At 37.4% G+C, this 21,118-nt stretch overlaps 1 protein-coding gene across 1 annotated transcript in view; it reads right to left on the bottom strand.

The window, feature by feature from the left end:
• The window catches only part of Pappa (pappalysin 1), a 228,720-nt gene that overhangs the window by 113,862 nt on the left and 93,740 nt on the right, over positions 1-21,118 (bottom strand). The window contains exons 8-9 of the mRNA XM_031377655.1: positions 8,769-8,897; positions 2,169-2,260 (exon numbers count right to left, since the gene is read on the bottom strand). Of these exons, the coding sequence (XP_031233515.1) occupies positions 2,169-2,260; positions 8,769-8,897 (221 nt within the window). The remainder of the gene's footprint in view (positions 1-2,168; positions 2,261-8,768; positions 8,898-21,118) is intronic.

The following is a 21,118-nucleotide window of genomic DNA, read 5'->3' as shown; positions in this document are numbered from 1 at the left end:
TTCAGTTTTACCACTTTATAATTAAAATTTAGTTCATTTTTGTAATAAGTGGAGAATAACATCCTAATTTTCATTTACTCTCTGTACCAGACACTACAAAAGAATCAAATACCTCTGATGCACAGATTAGCAAGTGATTTTTTTTTTTTAGTTAAAGGGACAGATAGTAATTTGGTTTCTCTGGGACATAGAATCTTGCTTTATCCACTAGACTCGATGTGTCAGGAAAGCTCTCAAACATAGGAGCACATGTGGCTGTGGTCCCTCAAACATACAAATATAACACTCTGATCTGTGGACTGCAGCTTGCTGATGGTTTCCTGAAAACATCTTTCTAGTTGCTGTGTATGGCTGAATGGTGTTAAAACAACACATTACAGGACTGGCAGACCCCAAGCATCCATTTTAGAAGGTCCACGTTCCACATTCCACCTTCACCAGAACCTCCTTCCAGGGTGTTCTAAAGTGGCATACCTCATTCACCTAAGCGAAAGAGGTAAGTAAGTATTCTTTTATATAGATCAGGATCACCAAAGGCTGACAAAGATGAAAGGTTAGGTTCAAGCAGTGTTTACAGTAAGGAAGAATTCAGACAGACAGACACACACACACACACACACACACACACACACACACACACACAAGGGAAATCACACAGCAGAGAGGCAAGTTCTTAGAGACTTCCTTACCTAACCATTTCCATTTAGAGGAGACGAACTTAAACCCAAACAGGGTCAACCTTACATAAGTCCTTAGCACTGCAGCTAGAGCCCCATTTTTTTTTATAGTTTAATTAATGTTTCCTGCTGCCATACCATTCTGCTAGTTAGTTAATCAAACTTTTACGATGGGCCACACTCAACTCTCAGTTTGGGGCAAACTCTTCTGCAATAATAATAATGATAACAATAACAATAACAATAACAAAAATAATAATATAAAAGGCAGAGTTCTGCCTAGAAACTGCCAAGTCCTTCCTCATTCTCATGTATTTGCATAGCATCTCCTTGGTGTTGCTCTGCTCCTATTTGGTTCAGAAGATAAACAGTAGGTGCTCTGTAAATGTGTTCAGAGTGGAATAAACAGTAAATGAAGCAGTACTTTTACTCTCCTGGAGTTCAGTCTACCAGGAGAAACACTGTCTAAGCCCAGCGCTTTAATATATTACAGATGCAAAGATGCGATGACATCTCTTTCCCTGTAGTCCTCCTGGAAAACCGCCTTTGAGTGAGAAATCTTCCCACCACAGTTTTCAGCCCCTTGGCCACTGCGGGTTCCCTTTTCAGATACAGCACCTCTGTCCTTTGTACTTGCAAATGAATTGTGATTAGTTTTCACCTCCAGCCCAAGGGATTAGCCAGGGGACCTTTGATCTTCAGGTATCGATTTGCATCTTAAAGGAAGCATGATCTCATCTGGGCCAGCTCAAAATTCCATCCCTGCCCCCACACCCTGTCTGTTTACCAGCCCTGGGGCTGGACAGGGCCTCCCAAGTGGGACTGAAACAACAAGATAGGCCAGACTCCTTCAGAAGGCAGAGGAAAACACATTTCCCACCAGACTCTGTAAAGGTGGGAAAAGAAGGTTTGCTTTCTAAGCACGGACCGGCCTGTTATTTGTCCTGTGTTGTAAATCCCAGAGATTGTGCAGTTTGGATCTGAAGCAAGGACCAAGGCATCAGGTAGATTCCCAGCCAGAGCTTGTTTGTGTAGAATAGGATGAGCAGAGACTTGAGAATTACACAAAATCAAAGTTAAGTCATTCTTTCTTAGGAATGAGCCTCTGCTGATCAGTACGACTCCAGAATCACAGTAATGGCCTCAACTCTCTCTTCTAAAGAAGAAAAGACTTACACATAAAATGCTATGGCTCTAGCTATCTTGGGCAGTTGGTGTGAAGAAAACCAATAATGTCTGTAAGGTAAATGATGATAAAACATGTCACATGTCACTGTCACCATCAATGGGGACATGAGTTTCTGCGGACAGTGATGCTTGCCTCTCTTTGTTTTTCACTTCTGTGTTTCTTAATGCTTATGACAGACAATGGGTGGCCCATAGGAGATACTCAATAAATAGATGTGGAATCAAAATGAGTGCACACTGCATTTGGTCATACTTGTTATTATTATAATTTGCCAGTCAGCCAAAAACATGGCAGAGACTCACCAACGCAGTTGAAGGAAACTTCTTGCTTACAGAAAAGGGAGCAGCCATCCCCATTGGCTTTATTCATGTCGTCACATTCTTCTCCTTGGTCTCTGCACAATGGATAGAAAAGGGAAATCGCTCAGGTCATTTTCAGAATCGAGGCTAAACAAGTGAAAATACTAACATGGATCATGGAGCTTTTGTGAAATCTTGTTCCAGTTTCTCTCACTGACTTCAGTCTAGTGCCTCAGCAAAATGAAATGAGCAAAAGGTATAGATTTATAAAATAAGATTGCAGTAGCCTTACCTTATCAATGTCTTCATGAAAAAGGACAATTCTGTTTAAAAATTGGCCATTGTGTTGACATTTCTTTTTTTATGTATGGATGTGTATGTTGGTGTGTGTGCTTGTGTGTATGCTTGGGTATACACCATCATATGAGTACTTGTATATGCATACATGTGTGTAGGTCTATATGCATATGGTTGCACATGTATGTAGAGGTAGGAGGACAACTTTAGGTGTGTTGTTAGGTCTGTCAGGAACACTGTCCAGTTAACTTTCTGATGCAGATTCTCTGATTGGCCTAGAGCTCACTGATAAGGCTGGGACAACTGTCAGGAAACCCAGGGCTTTGCTGAGACAACAGACAAGCATCATTACACCTGTCTTTAAAGTGGCCCTGGGGACCAAACTTAGGCTGCTGTGCTGGCAAGGCAAACACTTTAGAATTTTAAAACCTTACTTCCTTTTTTTTTCTTCTTTGTTTCTGTGGCTCTCGGCATCTTTCAAAACTCAAGTCTCATAAACTGACAAGAAGGAATAGTAAGAAATGGAGGTATAAATTAAATGACTGGCCAGCTCTTGTTCCTGACAGGTCTATAAAAACTCTCTATAATAGTATTCGTTTTCATTGGAAAGGGTGGAAATGTCTAAGGTTCTTTTCCTGCACTGACACTCTCCTTGCTGCCTCAACACCAAAAGACTTGTTTCTTTCAGCTCCTATCCCCAGGCTTGGTCATCTTTCACTAGAAAGCTCTACTTCCTCCACTGAGTGTGTGCTGCTTCTTGTTGTTGAAAACTCTGAGGCCTGTCCTTGCAGTTCTCTCCATCACCTAATGATGATTTGGTAGAGATTGACATGACCAGAAAATGAGCCTTGCTCTCCCCCCACCACACACACACATACCCTGCCCGCTTCCCTCAAACCAGGCTTTGGCAAGGAGAAAGAAGAGCAGAAACTGGGAAACAAAATAGATTGTTGCTTTCTGGAAAGTTCCCATCCTCTTAGAAACTGAAAAGGTCAGTTTAGAACCACATGTTCCAAAAATAACTGCATGATCTGTGTAAGTCCCTGGGCTGGTCTAGCTGATCTTTTAATGCGTTTAAATCTATTGAGAGCAAATGTAACTGGAATGTCATTCCTCAATCACAGTAGCCACAAGTCGAGTACTCAGGAGCAGCATGTGGCCAGTGCCCACTATGTTTGACAACACAGAACAAAGTGCACTGTCCTAGACATATTTATTATATGGTGCTCCTGTCGATACCCAGCCTCATTTTCTATGTGTTATAGTGGAGATAATTAAGCCCTTCTCCTTGGAGTTGGGTACAAAAATGAAGCATGATTTATAGTGTCTGGTATGTTGGGTAGCACCTACCAGATGCTAAAAGACTCAGGTCCCATTCCTTCTTTGCCTTTGGGGTGGGGGGCAGTCTCTTGTAGAGTGTATGGCAGTTGTCCCTCCCTCTTAAGAGACCAGCTGGGAGTTGTCACAGCATGGAACAGGTCTCAGACTTTTCCTTTTACCAGGGGCAATTAACACCAGGCAATGTTTGTTGTCTTTAGGAGGTGCCAGAATAGCAGGATAGGGCCTAGCAATCAATTCTTAAGATGACCTAGACTGTTGCATCCATCTCTGAGGAGCCACCCAAGTTCTCTCCTGTCAGCACAACCATGAGCTAAGAGGTTTGTAGTCTTAGCGGTCCTCAGCATTCTCTGCCAGTGAATCTCACAGGTTTGAAATCAACAATGACCTTCAGCTTCTTAGATTTTCCATGGGTTGTGTAGGGAGACATCCACTGAACCCCACCCCCATGATCCTCCCCCTCACCAGTCTGAATTGGTTCCCTAAGCCATGAACAATATTTCCACTTTACCTTCCATCACCACCCAAACAGTTCGTTCTATCGGTTTAAGCAAAACATTAGAGTCACCACAAATATCTTCAGTCTTGATGGGGGATATCATTAGATAGAGCGGTTCTGGATTCTGAAAATCCTCCCTTGACCTTTCAGACTGAAGTGTGTAGGCGTCATTCTCTGTGTTCATAGACATCTTGCTTCATTTACCACAGAACTTGTCAAACTGATTGCCTTTGCCTAATACTGAAGTGCTTGTAACAGGCTATGAGATGCCAAAGGAGGAGATAGATTCTTCATTATCCTAGCAGCCCAGTATCCAGTCCCTGGGATGAGGGACATGGCATGTAGCCACCCCTCTACTGGCTAATTTCGTAGCCTTCTTTTCTCACATTAAAGTGAAGAGACAAATTCAGATGAGAATCAAGTCCTTAGTACAAATGTTGGTTCTAGTTCTTAATAGGTGTGAAGGCTTGAGAAAAGCACTTTATTTATTTATTTATTTTACATTTTATTTTACTATCATAATAGGCCCAATCACACATTATTGTGCAGAGGACACAGGATATAATAATGTATTATAGGGTCCCATGTGTGGAAGAAGCTTGGTAAATGTTCACAAACAGTGTGGTTATTTTAGTATCTATCCAGTCTTTCTATCCCAACACTGTTTATAAAATGAGGATAACCTTGACCATTCATACCAGAGTGCTTACCCGTGAAGGGTTTCTGTGAGTGTTGTATCTATTCTCTCTATCTTAAAAGAATTCATTTGCTTATTTAGTGTGTGTATGCATATGTGTGCTGAGGTACTCTTGTGGGAATCAGAGGAAAACTTGGGCAAATGTGTTTTCAGTTTCCACCTTCCTTGCTAGAACATTCATAATGTAGATTCAATTTTCAGTGAAACATGTATGAGTAGCTTCTCCTTTTTACTAGAGGTAAACCAAGTATCTATGTAGGGTTCTGCTTCTAAGTACACACATTTTAAAACAACTATTAAAATTTGAATGCATGAAGTTAAAGTTGCTGATACTTTTAGATCACTAAAAAGTCTTACATTGTTTGCAGATGTATATAACTATAAGATAGTTAGACCAAGCTATAAATTAAGGTTCCAAATCTGGATAAACTCTTTGTGATTGTGGTGGTATGAATATGAGTGGCCCCCATAAGCTCACATATTTGAATGTATGGCCATTAAGAAGACAGTACCTAACTAATACAGATGTAGAGGCTCACAGCCATCCATCGAACTGAGTACAGGGTCCCCAGTGAAGGAGTTAGAGAAAGGATCAATGGAGCTGAGGGGTTTGCAGCCCCTTAGGACGAACAACTATGAACTAACTAGTACCCTCAGAGCTCCCAGGCTCTTAACCACCAACCAAGGACTGCACATGGAGGGGTCTGATTGTTCTGGCAGCATGTGTATAGTAGAGGATTGCAATTTGATCATCAATAGGAGGAGAAGAGCTCTGCCCTGTGAAAGTTCTGTGCCCCAGTGTAGGGGAATGCCAGGGCCAATAAGTGGGAGAGGGTGGGGTGGCAGGCATGGGGAGGGGGAGGCAACAGGGGTTTGTTTTTGTTTTTGTTTGTTTCTTTGTTTTTTGGAAGGGAAACTAGGAATGGAGAAATTTACATGTAAATAAAGAAAATATCTAATAAAAATAATAAAATTTATTTTAATATTAAAAAAAAGAAGTAGTGTTGTTTGAGAAAGATTAAGTCATGCTTAAGGAAGTATGTCACTGTGAGGTAGGCTTTGGGTTTCAAATGTTCAAGTCAGGTTCTTTGTCCCTCTTTCTTCTTGCTGCCTGCTGATCCAGATGTAGAATTCTCAGCTACCTCTCAAAGCCCCATGTCTGTTTGCATGCCACCATGTTTCCTGCCCTGATGACAATTCACTCAATCTCTGTATTATAAGTTAGCTCTAACTAAATGTATTCCTTTATCACAGTTACCTTGGTCATGGTGCCTCTTCACAGTAATAAAAACACTAACTGTAACAGTTAGAAATCAGGAAATTCAAAGTTACAATTATAGGTTCTTGGGAATGAGTGTAGTGTTTCACGGAAATCCCAGATGCACTGTATGATCTTGAGACTAGTCAACAATGGGACACTTTCTCTCTGAGCTCTAGGCTCAGTCTAATGTTCCATCATACACAGATTTTCAGAAGCATGGAGCTAATGCTTTTGAGTAGGAGAGACTCAAACTGACCCTTCTTCTTCTATCTGGTTGTACTCGGAATGTCTCCATATTCTGTTACTGGATTTCAAAAATAAAGATAGTAAATATACACAATATATCATAGATTTTACCCTCAGAGATGTGTGAACCTTTATAACCTATGTTCATGTATTTCTCTCAGTGCTAATCAAAATCAGAAAGCATACTACTATAGCTGGAGGGATGGATCAATGGCTAACAGCACTTGCTACTCTGACAGAGAGGACTCAGGTTCATTTTCCAGCACCCACATCAAGCAGCTTTCAAGGGTCTCTAGTTCCAAGTGATCTGCCACTTCTTTTCTGGACTCTCTGCAAGTACCAGGCATACACATGGTATGCACTGACACAGACACAGAGATACACACAAACAGGCATACACACAAATATATTCATACAATAGAAATAAACCTTTAAAAAGGACAAGATATCGCCACCAAATACCTATGGCTTTGTGAGTGGACTTTTGATTATAAACTGATTTTACCTTCTAAACCTAGCAAATAAAAGAAATAAATCTAGTCCTAGAAACTCATTTCTTCCAAATACAGAGGTTTCCAGTTTCCAAAACCTCCCATACAATCACCAGTAACAAATCAAACTGCTCTCCCCTAAAGCATTATTGTGAGTGACAAACACAAGCCATAGACATTGAGCACTTTTGTTTCATACATGTGCCACATACTAATTCATAGGCTGCACATCGGTGCTTTCATCCAGCCCTGAAGCAAATGCTGTCTGCACACTACCCATCCCCCAACAGGAATAGCAATTGCAATCCCATGTTGAAAACATTATATGACACCCAACAGTGCCATTTAATGAAGGGATTTGCCAATAGCTTGTTTTGCCATCACACACATAAGGCATGAGATTAAACCTGTCAATTGTTGAGGTCTTCGTGATACTGTCACTTGCAAATGAACACACTAGCACTAGGAGCAATAACACACTTAATTTGAAATGATGTTTGGTCTGATCTTCATTTCTATAACAAAAAGAAAACTTCAATTTTTGTGCCTGCATCTGATTGTTTTGTGCTTATTTTAGAAGAAAACAAATTAGAAGTTGATGGTAAGGCTTGATGATTTCTTGCTCCCTGTTTTCAGATATGTAAATCCTGCCCCCAAGGCCCAGGCAATGAATGGACTGAACATCCTATATGATCTGGTTCTTTTTGCATACAGCTTGATATTTTGCAATCATAATTCCCAGTTGTGTTGAAATCTTTATGTCTTGATTCATTCATTTTTAGTGTATTCATCTTCAATCTCTCTACTCATTCTATAATATACTTTAGTACTTATTGTTTCAATATTGTATGTTACAATAAGTCATAATATTTGTGAGCCTTTGCCTATTTTCTGAATTGGTGATTCTGAATTGGTGATTTAGATTTATCTGCCTCTGGCTCTTGAGTGCTGAGATTAAAGTTATATGTTACCATGCCTAACTTAAAGAAATATTTTTAAGCTTTATTTTCTAAAGATTTCCTTATTTGTATGTGTATGGGTGTTCTGCTTGCATGCATGTATTTATACCATGTGCATGCATAGTGCTTACAGAGTTCAGAAGTGTGTGCCAGATCCCTTAGAACTGGAGTTATTCATGATTGTGAACCACCAAGTAGGTGCTAGAAATTGAACTTGTGTTTTCTACAAGGGCAGGCAGTACTCCTAACTGTGGAGACACTGCTCCAGCCCTCAGGTTTTACCATTTATGTGTATGTGTGTCTCTGGGTGGATATGAATCCGAGTATAGGTGCCTGCAGAGGCCAGAGGTGTCTGGTTTCTTGGAGAAGGACTCACAGGTAGTTGTGATACTCTGGTCCTCTGGAAGGATTCCTAACCACTAAACTATTTCTGCAACTTCTTGATAGGTGTTTTAATCTAGATGAACTGTGTGCAGGTAACTGACTGACTGAATAGTCACAGACAAGACTAGTATAGTCGTCTAGTGCCTCACAGAAAACAATCAAGATTGGGAGCAGATAGTAGCAATTACATAATAGTGCCACTGGTTAAATCATATACTGTATACTTGAGAAATGTGTGTGATCCCAGAACACAGTCATTGGTTTGTCTTCCGAGGCCAGCAAATGGGGTACCGACCAACTCATGGGTTACTGGAGATCATTCCAATATGGGGTTGTGAATTGTGGAGTATCTCCTAAGATCTGCTGTTCAAGCATCTTGACCTGATTAACATTTCCTCAAAACTTCTCGTACATTAGGAGGATCTACTTACTTTTGGATAATGCCATCACCACAGTACCCACTTCCGTGGGTGTATATGACAGCAGGTGATGGATCACTCTCTTCAGTTCCTGAAATGGTGATAATCCGGTACTGGTAGACACTGCCAAGTTTCAGATCCCTAGAAAGTGCAGAGAAACCTGTTAGTTAAAACACATACATAGGGGCTGATAGGCAGAGAATGAAATATTGATTCCTTTGAGTACACTCTTTTAAAGTCATGCTCTTTTTATTTTTTAAATCAAAGGCACATTTTGTTATGAGACAGTCTATATCATATAATATGTTAAGTTACTTTGCTAAGCATAGTAGACTACATTATAATGTACATCAATAAAAATAGCCTTTACCAGATGTATAACTGCATAGTACTAAATGCTTTTGACTTTGAACTTCACAGCAATCCTTTGGTAAGAATACTAGAGAGTATGAAATCCATACAATGAGAGTTTGTGGGAAGCAGAAATCCTGGTAAAAGATTGGATAAGCAAAAGGAGGTGGAAGTAGCATATCAGATCCTCTGAGCATTATCTGACTATTTCCTTATATTTAAAGACCTGGGCATGAACACCACTGTACATGAGAAAGCTTTTTCCTTACAGTGTGTTCTTGATATTCTCCTACCCTGAACTCATTCCTGTCCGTGACTATTACCCTTTATCTAAATAACAGTAGCATTCATTAATTAAATCTTGGCCCTGAGCCATGCACTTGTTATATATTTTCTTATTTGAGAATCAAAACAACCTTACATAGCTACTCATATTTTTATGTTGTTTTTATAGATTACGAATCCGAGGCATAGAGATGTTAAGCCAATTGTTTTCAATTGCATGTTATCAAATAACATCTTATATTCTTTCTCCTTTATCCCCACAGGCCTGTCCAATAACCACATCTCTTGGAGACAGGGGTCTTGTTCTGGAATAACAATTCCCCCAGAGGCTGGTACCTGCCAGATTTCCAACATGCCAAAACTGTGTCTCTCCTCTGGCTTAAGACTTCCAGGGCCTGTCCAGACTTCCTCAGCTAGGAACCTGGGTATTGCCAATTATCCTCTAATACAAAAGCATGTTTGTGTCAATTGTACATGACCAAATCTCCAGTAATATTTTACAATAGACCATTTTCAAAAGAATATGTTAGTCCTCATATGCATTGACTTATGTGTTAGTTATTTATTTTTATCATAAAAAATTGAACCATTAGGGTGGGAACACAAAAGGTTAATGAGGACATTCCAGGGTGAAAGGAGGAAGATTTCATAAACAGAAAGAAGATGTCAGGAAATTTCAAGATTTCTTGTCCATCTGTTATTTCAGCTGCTAAGAAATGTGGGAGCTGTTTGGACAAGGCCAATAAGATAACAGGTGCGTGAACAATGAAGAGGGAAGATTTCCTGACACTCAATGTAGTAATAAACTTTATGAGCAATGAACCATCCTTATGAGGAAAAAAAAACCCTTGATGAAAATAGTAGTCTCATCATCCCCAAAGGGAGTATGTTTGAGTATCACTGAAGCAGTTACTGATGTGGAGGGCAAACCGAACTTTGCAGATTCTGTAAGAGGTATGGTGATGCACATCCAGGGGGACAATTCAGATATTTTGGGATATTGAATAGATAAATGATGGCAGAATTGCAAACTCAGAATGACATTACCAGAATACTCATTTTGTTGACTCTTTATCTACATCTTGACTAATAAGTGACTCTCCCAGAAGTAGAGGAAGAGAGTGAGAGACTAACAAGATACATAAGCTCTACTATAAACTCACCTAGTTCTAAGATATGGAGATAAAATACAAATCAGTCTATGTTTTGAAATACAATAAGAAATTTGCTTCAGATGACATCATGGGCCACAAAAAACTTATATTCATTATCTGAACAGATGGGGCTCTTCTGTAGAAAAGCTTGCCAAAATGAACAGTGCTTCTCAAGTTGTTGTGTGTGACATGACAAATGATTTGTAGCTGAAATATTTAATGTGATGGGTTAATCTGTTGTGGATGTTTTCCTTCTAAGCCCTATCTTGGCTTTATTTGTAGCTTTTTCTTGCCATGTTCCTCCTATGACTTGGCAATTACCAACTAGCAGGTAAGCAAACATGTTTTTGTGTTCTGGCTTTATCACTTTTATCCAGAAAGCCACATGATATTCTTTTCTATCATTCTGAGCCTATTTAAAATTAACTCTAAACCTGTATTCGCAGCTTTCCTACAGCTTAAATGTGAGAACATAGAAAGTAGCCCTAGCTTACAATGAATAGCTAGAAAATGTTGACCTATTATTACCAATGGTTAATGGTTAATTAGCAACAGTTTTGATTACTGGAGTTATCTTATAGAGTCTTTAATGGGGGAGATGAAGAGTCAGATTTTATATATATATATATATATATATATGTATATATATATATGTATATATATATACACACATATATATATGTATGTATATATATGTGTGTATATATGTGTATATATATGTGTATATATTCATATATATATATGACCCTGGTGATGTGAACTCATGAATACGGAGCTACCATCTGCCTTTGGTATTGCAGCAGCTTAGTCTACCTTTCTTGTACAGCATCCTTTAGGTGATAAAAAGCTCTCAGTGCCAACACATCTCACTTTCTTTCAAGTCAACCCACCCCAGCTTCTGGGAATCTTACAAACCAGGCTCTTGTTCTGAGGCAAAGTTCATCTTTTAATAACATCTACCCAGTGAGCTACCTAGGAGCAGCATACACAGTATGTATGGGAGAGAAGACCATAGCTCTTTTCTCAACTGTGTGTCTGCCTCTTGGGTCACTCCTTGAAATCTAATAACTGTTCTCAGTCATGGGCTAATAATATCCTAAGTTCCCCAATAGGGACACAGACACTGTAATCACCCCTTCAATGAAAAAGTGAAGGAGTTACAGTTGGGAGTTCCAATTGTTACTAAAATGATTATGAATCTCCTGTGATAAAGTTACATTTCTTTTTCTTTAAGGCAGCCAAAATTAGTGCTAAACAAATGTTGTTTTTACAAATTGAAATTGTTTTTATCTTAAAGACAGACTGGTTTGTGCTGAGGACTTTGCTGGTTTGGTGGAGGTTAGAATCTGCACCTCAGCTGGTCTAAAAGCAGGACTTTAGTGTCAGATCTGTCCTTTCAGAGGCTACAGGGGAGAAACTCAAGGTGTTTTTCCAGCCTATCTTTCCCCGCCCCCGCCTCCACCATTCTCTCTTCTAGCAGTTCTATCTTCCCCCCAACTAGAAGCTTCCGCAACACTCTTGGAGCTTACTATTAAGTTGAAGCTTTTGAAGCTGTCATTTAGTTACTTATGTAACTAAAACTTTAGAATTTCATCTGAGGTGTCTTTATTTTGACCATTTCTGATTTCTTTCACAGAATTTGGAATTCTCCTTTTAATTATCACTAAAAATCCACTAATCCATATTAATATTAATTATCAGTTTTCAAACTGTATCTACTATGACTTTTGTATTTTTAGCTAATAAATTTACACGTGATGAGTTTAGCTAATATTGAGGCTCCTTTGCATGTCCTTTTAAAACAGTCTTTTTAAAACCTAGTCACTGCTCCAGTACAAATATCTCAGATGGTATACCTGCCTAAGGTTTGCATTTTTCAATTATTGAGGAAAATGCTTCTATTTATCATTGGCATGGTTTCCACAATAGTCCTTCTCATGTCATAAAGCTAGTTATGGTGACTCATATCTGCAATCTCAGCACTTGGGAGGCTGAGGCAAGAAGGTTGACACAATTTTAAGGCTAGCTCAAGTTGCCTAGTAAATGCTAGATCAGCGTGGAGTATGGCCTGAGAATCTGTCTCTCTGTCTGTCTTCCTGTCTGTCTTTGTCCCTCCCTCTCTTTCTTTATCTCCCCCATTCTCTCTATTTAATAATTTATGTTGATAGGGGATATTTCTTAAATATACAGTATAATAACACTAAAACTTGGTTAAATTATGATAGCATTTTCTTAAGAATATAAAAGTCTCAGAAGATATCTAAGCATCCTTAGCTTTAAACACCTAGATATTTATTTTAAAATGAATATTTGAAATGACTTCTATATAACTAATATTATGATGAATTGCAACCTATAGAAACTTAAAATCAAGTCATTACAATTCCTGACATCTGACTTTTGAAACAAAACATATTACTGTTGTCCCCTACTCTATGAAAACATGGAATGAAAAGTAAGGCAGTACTGGACAGGAGTCGTAGGGAGACCCAACTTATAGTATAACAAGATCCTACTTTGTTTATATCAGAAAACTTCTGAAGCTCTTGATTATTCCTAAAAGTATTTACAGATGAAGTCCAGTTGGAAAGATCTAGAAATCAAAAGACACACGTTCTCTTTTAAATGCTGTTGCTGACCCAGTGCTGTGGGAAGCCCATACTTCTATGAGCCTCTAGTTATTAATCTATGAAATAGAATCTGGGTGAAATATGATGCTCAGGTCTTCAATCTATAGTTCCAATTTAGTGAAGAATGTATACTTCTATCTTCCTGAAATTCAACTGTTTCCATATAAAAGCATTCATGTCTCATAGAGTCTCAAGATAGTCTCTACTTTCAAGCTGATTATTTTTCTTTAAAACTCTTCCTTTTAGAAAAACAACTATAACTATAGTTTCAATTTGTTTCCTACTTGCCAGACACAGTATGTTATACTTAGTGGGCATAGTTTCAATCATAACAAACATTCCTTGAGCAATTGTTATTATTGTCATTCTCTTCCTCAGGTGAAGAGACTAACACAGTGAGGAGAGAATGAGCTACCTGATTATAGATTTTTGCCATGGGTAGAAATTTGAACCAGTTCTATATAACCACATTCGAAGACAGCATTTATTCCAGTCACAGAAGCTTCCTGCTGTGGAAAATACAGCAGACAGGAAATCAAAAGACAGAACTTGCAACCTAAAAGGGTTTACAGGTGAAGTCCAGTTGGAAAGATCTAGAAGTCAAAAGACACACGTTCTCTTTTAAATACTGTTGCTGACCCAATGCTGGGAAGCTCATACTTCTATGAGCCTCTACGTATTAATCTATGAAATAGAATCTGGGTGAAATATGATGCTCAGGTCTTCAATCTATAGTTCCAATTTAATGAGGAATGTGTACTTCTATCTTCCTAGCTTGGACTTTTATACAGGTTAGAAACTGCTACTACAGTTAAAACTCTGTAGTCAGAATGGGTGTAGGTCAAAACCTACCACCCAGACTGTCTGAGCTGGAAGATGTGATGGTGAGACCACCTAGGCTGCCTCTGGCTCAGGAAGATCCTAAACATCCTGGTCCAGCCTGGGGCTAAGAATCTGAGGGTAATGCCTGGGCACTTCAGATACAAGCATGGAGCCAAGAATAGGCAAGGAAGGAAACAATCACTTTTCAGTCCTGAGAAGTGCCAGAGACCTCATAGAAACTCTTGGAGATCTTTTAATTAGAAGATATTTCAATTATACAGAAAAGTGTGGGGAGTGCAACAAATGCACACAGACTTCCTCTTCATTATTATCAAATTGTTAAACTGGGCTGTGTTCTATTTCTATATCTAGTTGCCTTATATCATTTTCATACTTTTGTACATGCGCACTGATTTATGTATTTTAAATCAAAGAGGTTTAAATGCTGTATCTGTCATCTTGTAGCCTTCTCTATCTGCATGGTATTGAGAATATCCTCATTGGTACAAAAGCAGATTATGTTCATTATTTTCAGCACCATAAGTGTATTAATCTATAAACAAGTCACACTTTCATCAGTCATTCTATATATATATTGGGAACCTAGGTTGATTCTTTTAATATCATTATTATTTAATATTTTTATTTGTTATTTTCAACAATGTTGCTTTAAACAATTGTGTCCACATTCCTGTGGACACAGAACAAGAGTTTTCTGAAAGAAATACACCAAACAATAGCATTATTAGTCAAGGAGTACTTGCATTTTCAAACTTATTACTTGTTGCCAAATTGTTTTCCCAAATGGTTGCACCAATTAGCAAGCCTACCAACAGACTTCCCGTTGCCTCTGTCTTTGCCAGCACTCAATTCTGCCAAACATTTAGTTTTTTGCCAATCAACCGGTTATTAAATTATATTTAATTATTGTATTATTTTGCTGTTGCTTCATTACTAATAAGCCTGAATATCTTTTTATATAATTGTTGGCCTCATACATTTCTAGCCCCATGGATTGTCTGCTCATCCTATTGCCTTTTCAAAATCTGCTTTTCTGTATTAATGTGTAGAGTACTTGTATATACTACATAAAAATTATTTAAAACTTACAACTTTAAAAATACAGTTTCTAGGTCTTTTATTCCTACATTGTACTGTGTTTATGCTATTTTGTTGGATAGTAAGTTTTATTTCTCTCATGATTAGTGTTCCAATATCATAAAATAGCTTCTTTAATTTTTTAAATACTTATTTTATTTTAAATTATGTGCCTATGTGTTTGTTAGTGATGAGATATGTGTATGTATGAGTGCAGGTGATCACAGACTCCAGATTGAATTGAATCGCTGGAGCTGGACTTACTGGTTGTTATGAATGCTCAGTACAGGTGCTGTTAATTGAATTCAGATCCTCTACAATAGGTGTTCTTAACCACTGAACTATCTCTCCTAACTCTCTACTTACTTTTAATTAGCAGATAGTTTGCCTTTTTAAATACATATTTATATATAGATTATCTCATTTCACTGGTCTTTTATTTATTTATTTATTTATTTATTTATTTATTTATTTATTTATTGTGGGAGTGCATCTATATATATAACCATGCACACATGTCCTTGCCTATAGAGGCCAGAGCACAGTCTCAGATAATATTTCTCAACTGCTTGTCCTCCTTAGTTTTTGAGAGAGTTTCTCATTGGACCTGGAGCTGTCTGATCCAGAATGGCTACTCAGTTAACTGCTGCAATTTGCCTGCTTCTACATCCTCAGCTCTGGGGTGAAAGTAGCAGCTGCTGTGCCTAGCTTATATGTGAGTGCAGAGGAAATGAACTAAGGTCTTCATATGTGTACAGAGAACATATTACCTATTGAATGATTTCCCCAGCACTGGAACCTAAGTTTTCTGTCCTATTGTCAGTAGCAATCTATCTTAATTTATGTATCTTTATAAAGATCTTGATTTGTGTTATGAATCCATTCTGTATTTTGTTTTTTTCCTTCAAAAATTTGCCCTTTTATTGAGTTATAAGATTTTCTGTGTTTTAATGTCTAGTGAGATTTTTATTACCATTTCATTGAATACATAGATGTATTTGAGATGCTTGTTTCTGATTTAAGTCACATAGCTTATTATTTCATATATTTGAGTATTCTTTTTATAACAGTATAAAGCATTTTGACAAAAATTGTGATGATTTTGCTTCTTAGGAATACATTTCTAACAGATATTTTATATATGTCAATGCTATAATTAATTGTAGTTCTATCTATATACAAAAATATACACATGCCAAATCTCTAGAGATGATAAAAATAATTAAGATATAATTAAAACATGTTTAGAAGTAGTCATAGACTATTTCATTAATTCCAATAATATGTTGTTGCAGTCCCCATAGTCTTACCAGAAGATGAAAGACAGCTTTATTTACTTATTTCCTTTGATACATTTTTTTCTCAAGAACTAAAGATTGGGCTCAGCCTAGTGTATGCTAAGAAAGAATTCTCCTACCAAGCTACATCCTTATCCTTCATGTACATTATACATATACATATATATAATGTATATTCAATATATGTATATATGTATACTTATATATTGTTATATATATTGTGTATATATACTAAAAATTTCAGTACATTAATTTAGTAATTTGGAGTATAATAGCAGATGATCTATTATTAAAATAATCTGTCATGCTTCAATAATCCAGCTTTGACACAGTATGTATGTTTCTATGAGTCTGTGGATGTCAATACATTACTGAATTCTGTTTAATAATATCTTACATAAAATCATTGGTCATACATTTCATCAGTTGAAAAGTTTTACAGTTTTTATTTAGATAGTTATTTATATGTATCCTAACAGAAATCATATGCTAAAAATAAATGTAAAAATCACTTTCTATAAATACTAATTCCTTAATATTTGTTGAGATTTGTTTAGTTGTTTCTTGCACAGAGTAAATTTTAAATATCTGTATTTGCAAAATAAAAAATAATCATTTACCAAATGATTACATTTAAAAGAACAAATATCTTTGTGGAATTAAAAATTGTCTAGGATACCATTGAATCTTTATGTGCTTTGTATTTTCAAGTTGCGGCTAAGGATAGCTCAATGATCTCTCTGCAATCAAGGATATAATAATTTAAAAGAAAGGTATGAGCCAAACAGTTAGATGCTAAGACCATTAACTTGTTCATATATTCTAGCTGATTTATTGGATAAACATGTATTAGTGTGCCATGGACTGATGCAACAATAAATCTCAGAAGATAACAACATTTGAAGAGAATCCGTGTTCCCCTTTATGGCTCTAAAATTATTTAGAGATCTTCAACACAGAATGACATCTATTTTATATTTTATATAGATATTTATAAGAAAATAAATGTCACCCTAATGTTTTGGAGTTTTGGTAGAGTGATTTTTTTTTTCGAAACAGGGTTTCTCTGTATATTTCTGGCTGTCCTGGAACTCACTCTGTAGACCAGGCTGGCCTCGAACTCAGAAATCTGCCTGCCTCTGCCTCCCAAGTGCTAGGATTAAAGGCATGCACCACCACTGCCCGGCTAGAGTAATATTTTTTTTATGTTGTTGGTGCTTGAATATAGGTCCTTTTGCCTATTAGACATCTATTCTACCACAAATCTTGATTTCCAGTCCTCAAGCACACCTTTAGAGTGAGGAATGATATTTTCAGGGACTTATTTTGGTTGACTATTGATCCTTGTTATATTCCTTACTATTTAATATAAATTAAAGATTTGTGTAAAATAATTTACTTTAAGAATAAAATCTCTGATCATAACCCTGTGAAGTAAATATCTTTACATCTATCTTTTAATACATGGAAACATACAATTAACTGTAAGATCATCAATTTATAATACAAGTTAATCTTTAATGTTCATCAGTACATAAGAGTTAATCTAGCTAACTGTACTCTTTTTGCCAGTCCTGAACAAATATATATGTACCATTTCATTAGTTGATTTACTCATCTACCATATGGCATTCCTTTAGCCATCCCAGGATACTCTCCATTCCTGGGATATAAAGTGAATAAAATGTGGTGGGTGGTTGTAGCACATCCTTTTAATAAAATACCAGTTTTTGGGAGGCAGAAGCAGACAGATCTCTGTGAGTTCGAGACCTGTTTGGTTTATGGAGCTGGGGCCAGGGCTACATAGGGAAATTCTGTCTCTAAATGAATAAACAAACAAACAAATATATAAATACATAAACAAACAAGCAATCAAACCAAATCAACTATCCAACCAAACAAAAATATTAGTGTGTCTTTAAGGTGTTCTTTAGAAGGGAATGTATTTAAATGGACACATTTAGCCTCATATAAAAGGTACAGCGTTTACTGATGAAGGTTACTATTGCCTGCGCTGATGAGGAGAGCATCCTAGATGAGCTCTCACAAAGAAGTGTTCTGTGCTCACGTGACCGCAGAAAGATCAGAAGTTAATTCAAAAGAACAAGGACTTGGCTTTCCTGGCAATGACTTGATGATAATTTCCTTTGGTAGCAGTACAGACACCTTGCTTGTGGAGAGAAGAAATGTTGTCTATTGAATAGAAGACGTAAGTTTGACACTATAATAGGTATTTTCATATCCTTTATTTAAAGAGAGCTAAAACCTCTAATAACATGCCATACCTCATGGAGTGATGTTTAAGCTCAGAGTAGTCTACCAAAAGAATGTCTTTCTTAGCACTCAGTAAACTTATATACTCTCAAGACTTTCATTTATAATTGTCATAAAGTTTTTAATTCCAATGTTTAACACTATGAAGAATTAAAGGCAAGTTCTATGCCTACTTTAAATTGGGAGATGTTCTGATCTAACTTTTTATTAGGGAGTTTGGTGGTAGTATGGTTTTTAAAGATTTGGCACAAAATACTCTCTTTGGAAGGAGTATGTTAAAAATCAGGCCAAGAAACTGGTCCTGGATCAATTGTCAGGAAAAGTGGCCATGATTCTTTCATTAACTTTGCTGTGATTGTGGACAAATCAGTTCTGTCTGTTTAGTTTGTCCTTATTGAATTATACACCATGGAGTTTAGGAAAGACAAATTACACATAATGAAGATACTGTCATTGACTTCAAATAGTTCAGAAAGAAACATGGGAGAGAAGCTAAGTCGAATGTGGTCAAAATACAAGTTTGTACAGTTTGAAAATTGTGACCATAAAACAGGATCCTACCATGGATAGGAAGAGTGAGAGAATCAGATAGAATTCTTTCTTGGCATCTGCATTAAATGGGTTTCTGATATGAATCTTTAGTTCCTAGTGCTTGTCTTAGAGAAACGATCTCTTTATATCTATCATATTAGAATTCTATTTACTTGCTAAAGATGCAACACACATAGTGTGATAGTTATATCATCATTAGAGCTTAGTTTCTAACAGTGTCTGGCACATAACAGTTTTCCAGAATTACCTACTAAGTAAATTAATAGTTTGAAACAATACATAGAGGGAAAATATCAGAAGATATCAATATTAACTCTGGTATTTTGAGCAATAGAAAGATATAAACCAAGGCATAGGTAATTCTTTTTTTATTAGATATTTTCTTTACTTATATTTCAAATGTTATTCCCTTTCCTGGTTTTCCCTCCAAAAACACCTTATCCCTTCCCCCTCCCCTGCACACCCACCCACCCACCCTCTCCCGCTTCCTGGACCTGGTATTCCCCTACACTGGAGCATAGAACCTTCACAGGATCAAGGGACTCTCCTCCCATTGATTACTGACAAGGCCATCCTCTGCTATACATATGCAGCTGGAGCATGAGTCTCACCATGTGTACTCTATGGTTGGTGGTTTAGTCTCTGGGAGCTCTGGGGTGGGGGGTACTGATTAGTTCATATTGTTGTTCCTCCTATGGAGCTGCAAACCCCTTCAGCTCCTTGGACCCTTCCTATAGCTCCTTCATTGGGGACCCTGTGCTCAGTCCAATGGTTTCCTGCAAGCAAAGAATAGTTCACTTAGACTGAACCTTCAACTTAGCCACAAGACAAGGAATCTTTTACTACAATCATCAAGTCAAAGTGTACAGTTAAGGACAGATCTCCAGTCATGTTCGTGATTCCATTGAAATGCAACTGGGTTGATACAGTGATTGCCTGATATTCTTCCCTACCTGTAGCTATCAAACTCAAAATGTAGGTGTGCTAATGGTAGTTGAGGTACTGAGTCAAAACCCATCCTTTGCATGGATCAAGAATCCCCCTCCCTCCATCCTTCCTCCTTTCTAGTCCAGGCACTTAAAAGACATCATCCTTTCTACACAGGTGCCTGAGGTCCTATTGCTAAGAAAGATTCTTTGTTTTGTTTTGCAATCGCTATCACCTTACTTCTCCTGCTGACCAATGTAGACTCCAATGCATGATCTGAGATCAACAAATGAAGAAAGAGATGTCAAGGTCTGAGATTCTCCTGAGTATTTGTATCCCTTCCCAATGGGACTAGGATAGAATCTCTCACACAGGTAATGCAAAACTCATTCTTTTCATATTGATAAAGCTGCTTTTTACTTCATGTAAGACCCAGAAAAGACCAAATACACACACACAGTTCCAGCAGCCTTTGATATAATTGTCCAAAGCTTTGCCCTGGTACCAATTTAAAGCCCAGTAGCAAATTTAATAAAACTAACAGTTTGCAGCCAAGGCCTTTGTTATTTTGTTTTAATTATCTTTTACCACCAATTGAAATGAACTTTTTTTGGTGCAGTGAAATAAAACATAAGGGGAAGAATGGAGAGACAATGTGGAAATTATAAAAGATTCTGAGCTTAAGGTCCTGGCATAACAGGCATCCTGTGATTTTACTGCTCATTTGTGTCATGCTGAGATCTGAATGGAGTATATTTACAATTTTGGCGGAAAGTCCACACCTGGATAGCATTAAAGTAAAAGAGAGGAAAGCATTCTCAAGGGGCATTCTTTTTTTTTTTCTGAAGGGAACTGAAAGAGGTATGTGACAATTTCCCCAAACACTTTGCTGGTGATAGACAGGTCACTTGATTATAGAGCAGAGGCTCTTGACAAGCAGCTTGATGGCCAAAGGCTTGGGGAGCCAAAAC

This window comes from Mastomys coucha, unplaced genomic scaffold (assembly GCF_008632895.1).
Source record: "Mastomys coucha isolate ucsf_1 unplaced genomic scaffold, UCSF_Mcou_1 pScaffold18, whole genome shotgun sequence".
NCBI classification, from domain to species: domain Eukaryota; kingdom Metazoa; phylum Chordata; class Mammalia; order Rodentia; family Muridae; genus Mastomys; species Mastomys coucha.
This window is presented reverse-complemented; position numbering and strand designations above follow the sequence as displayed.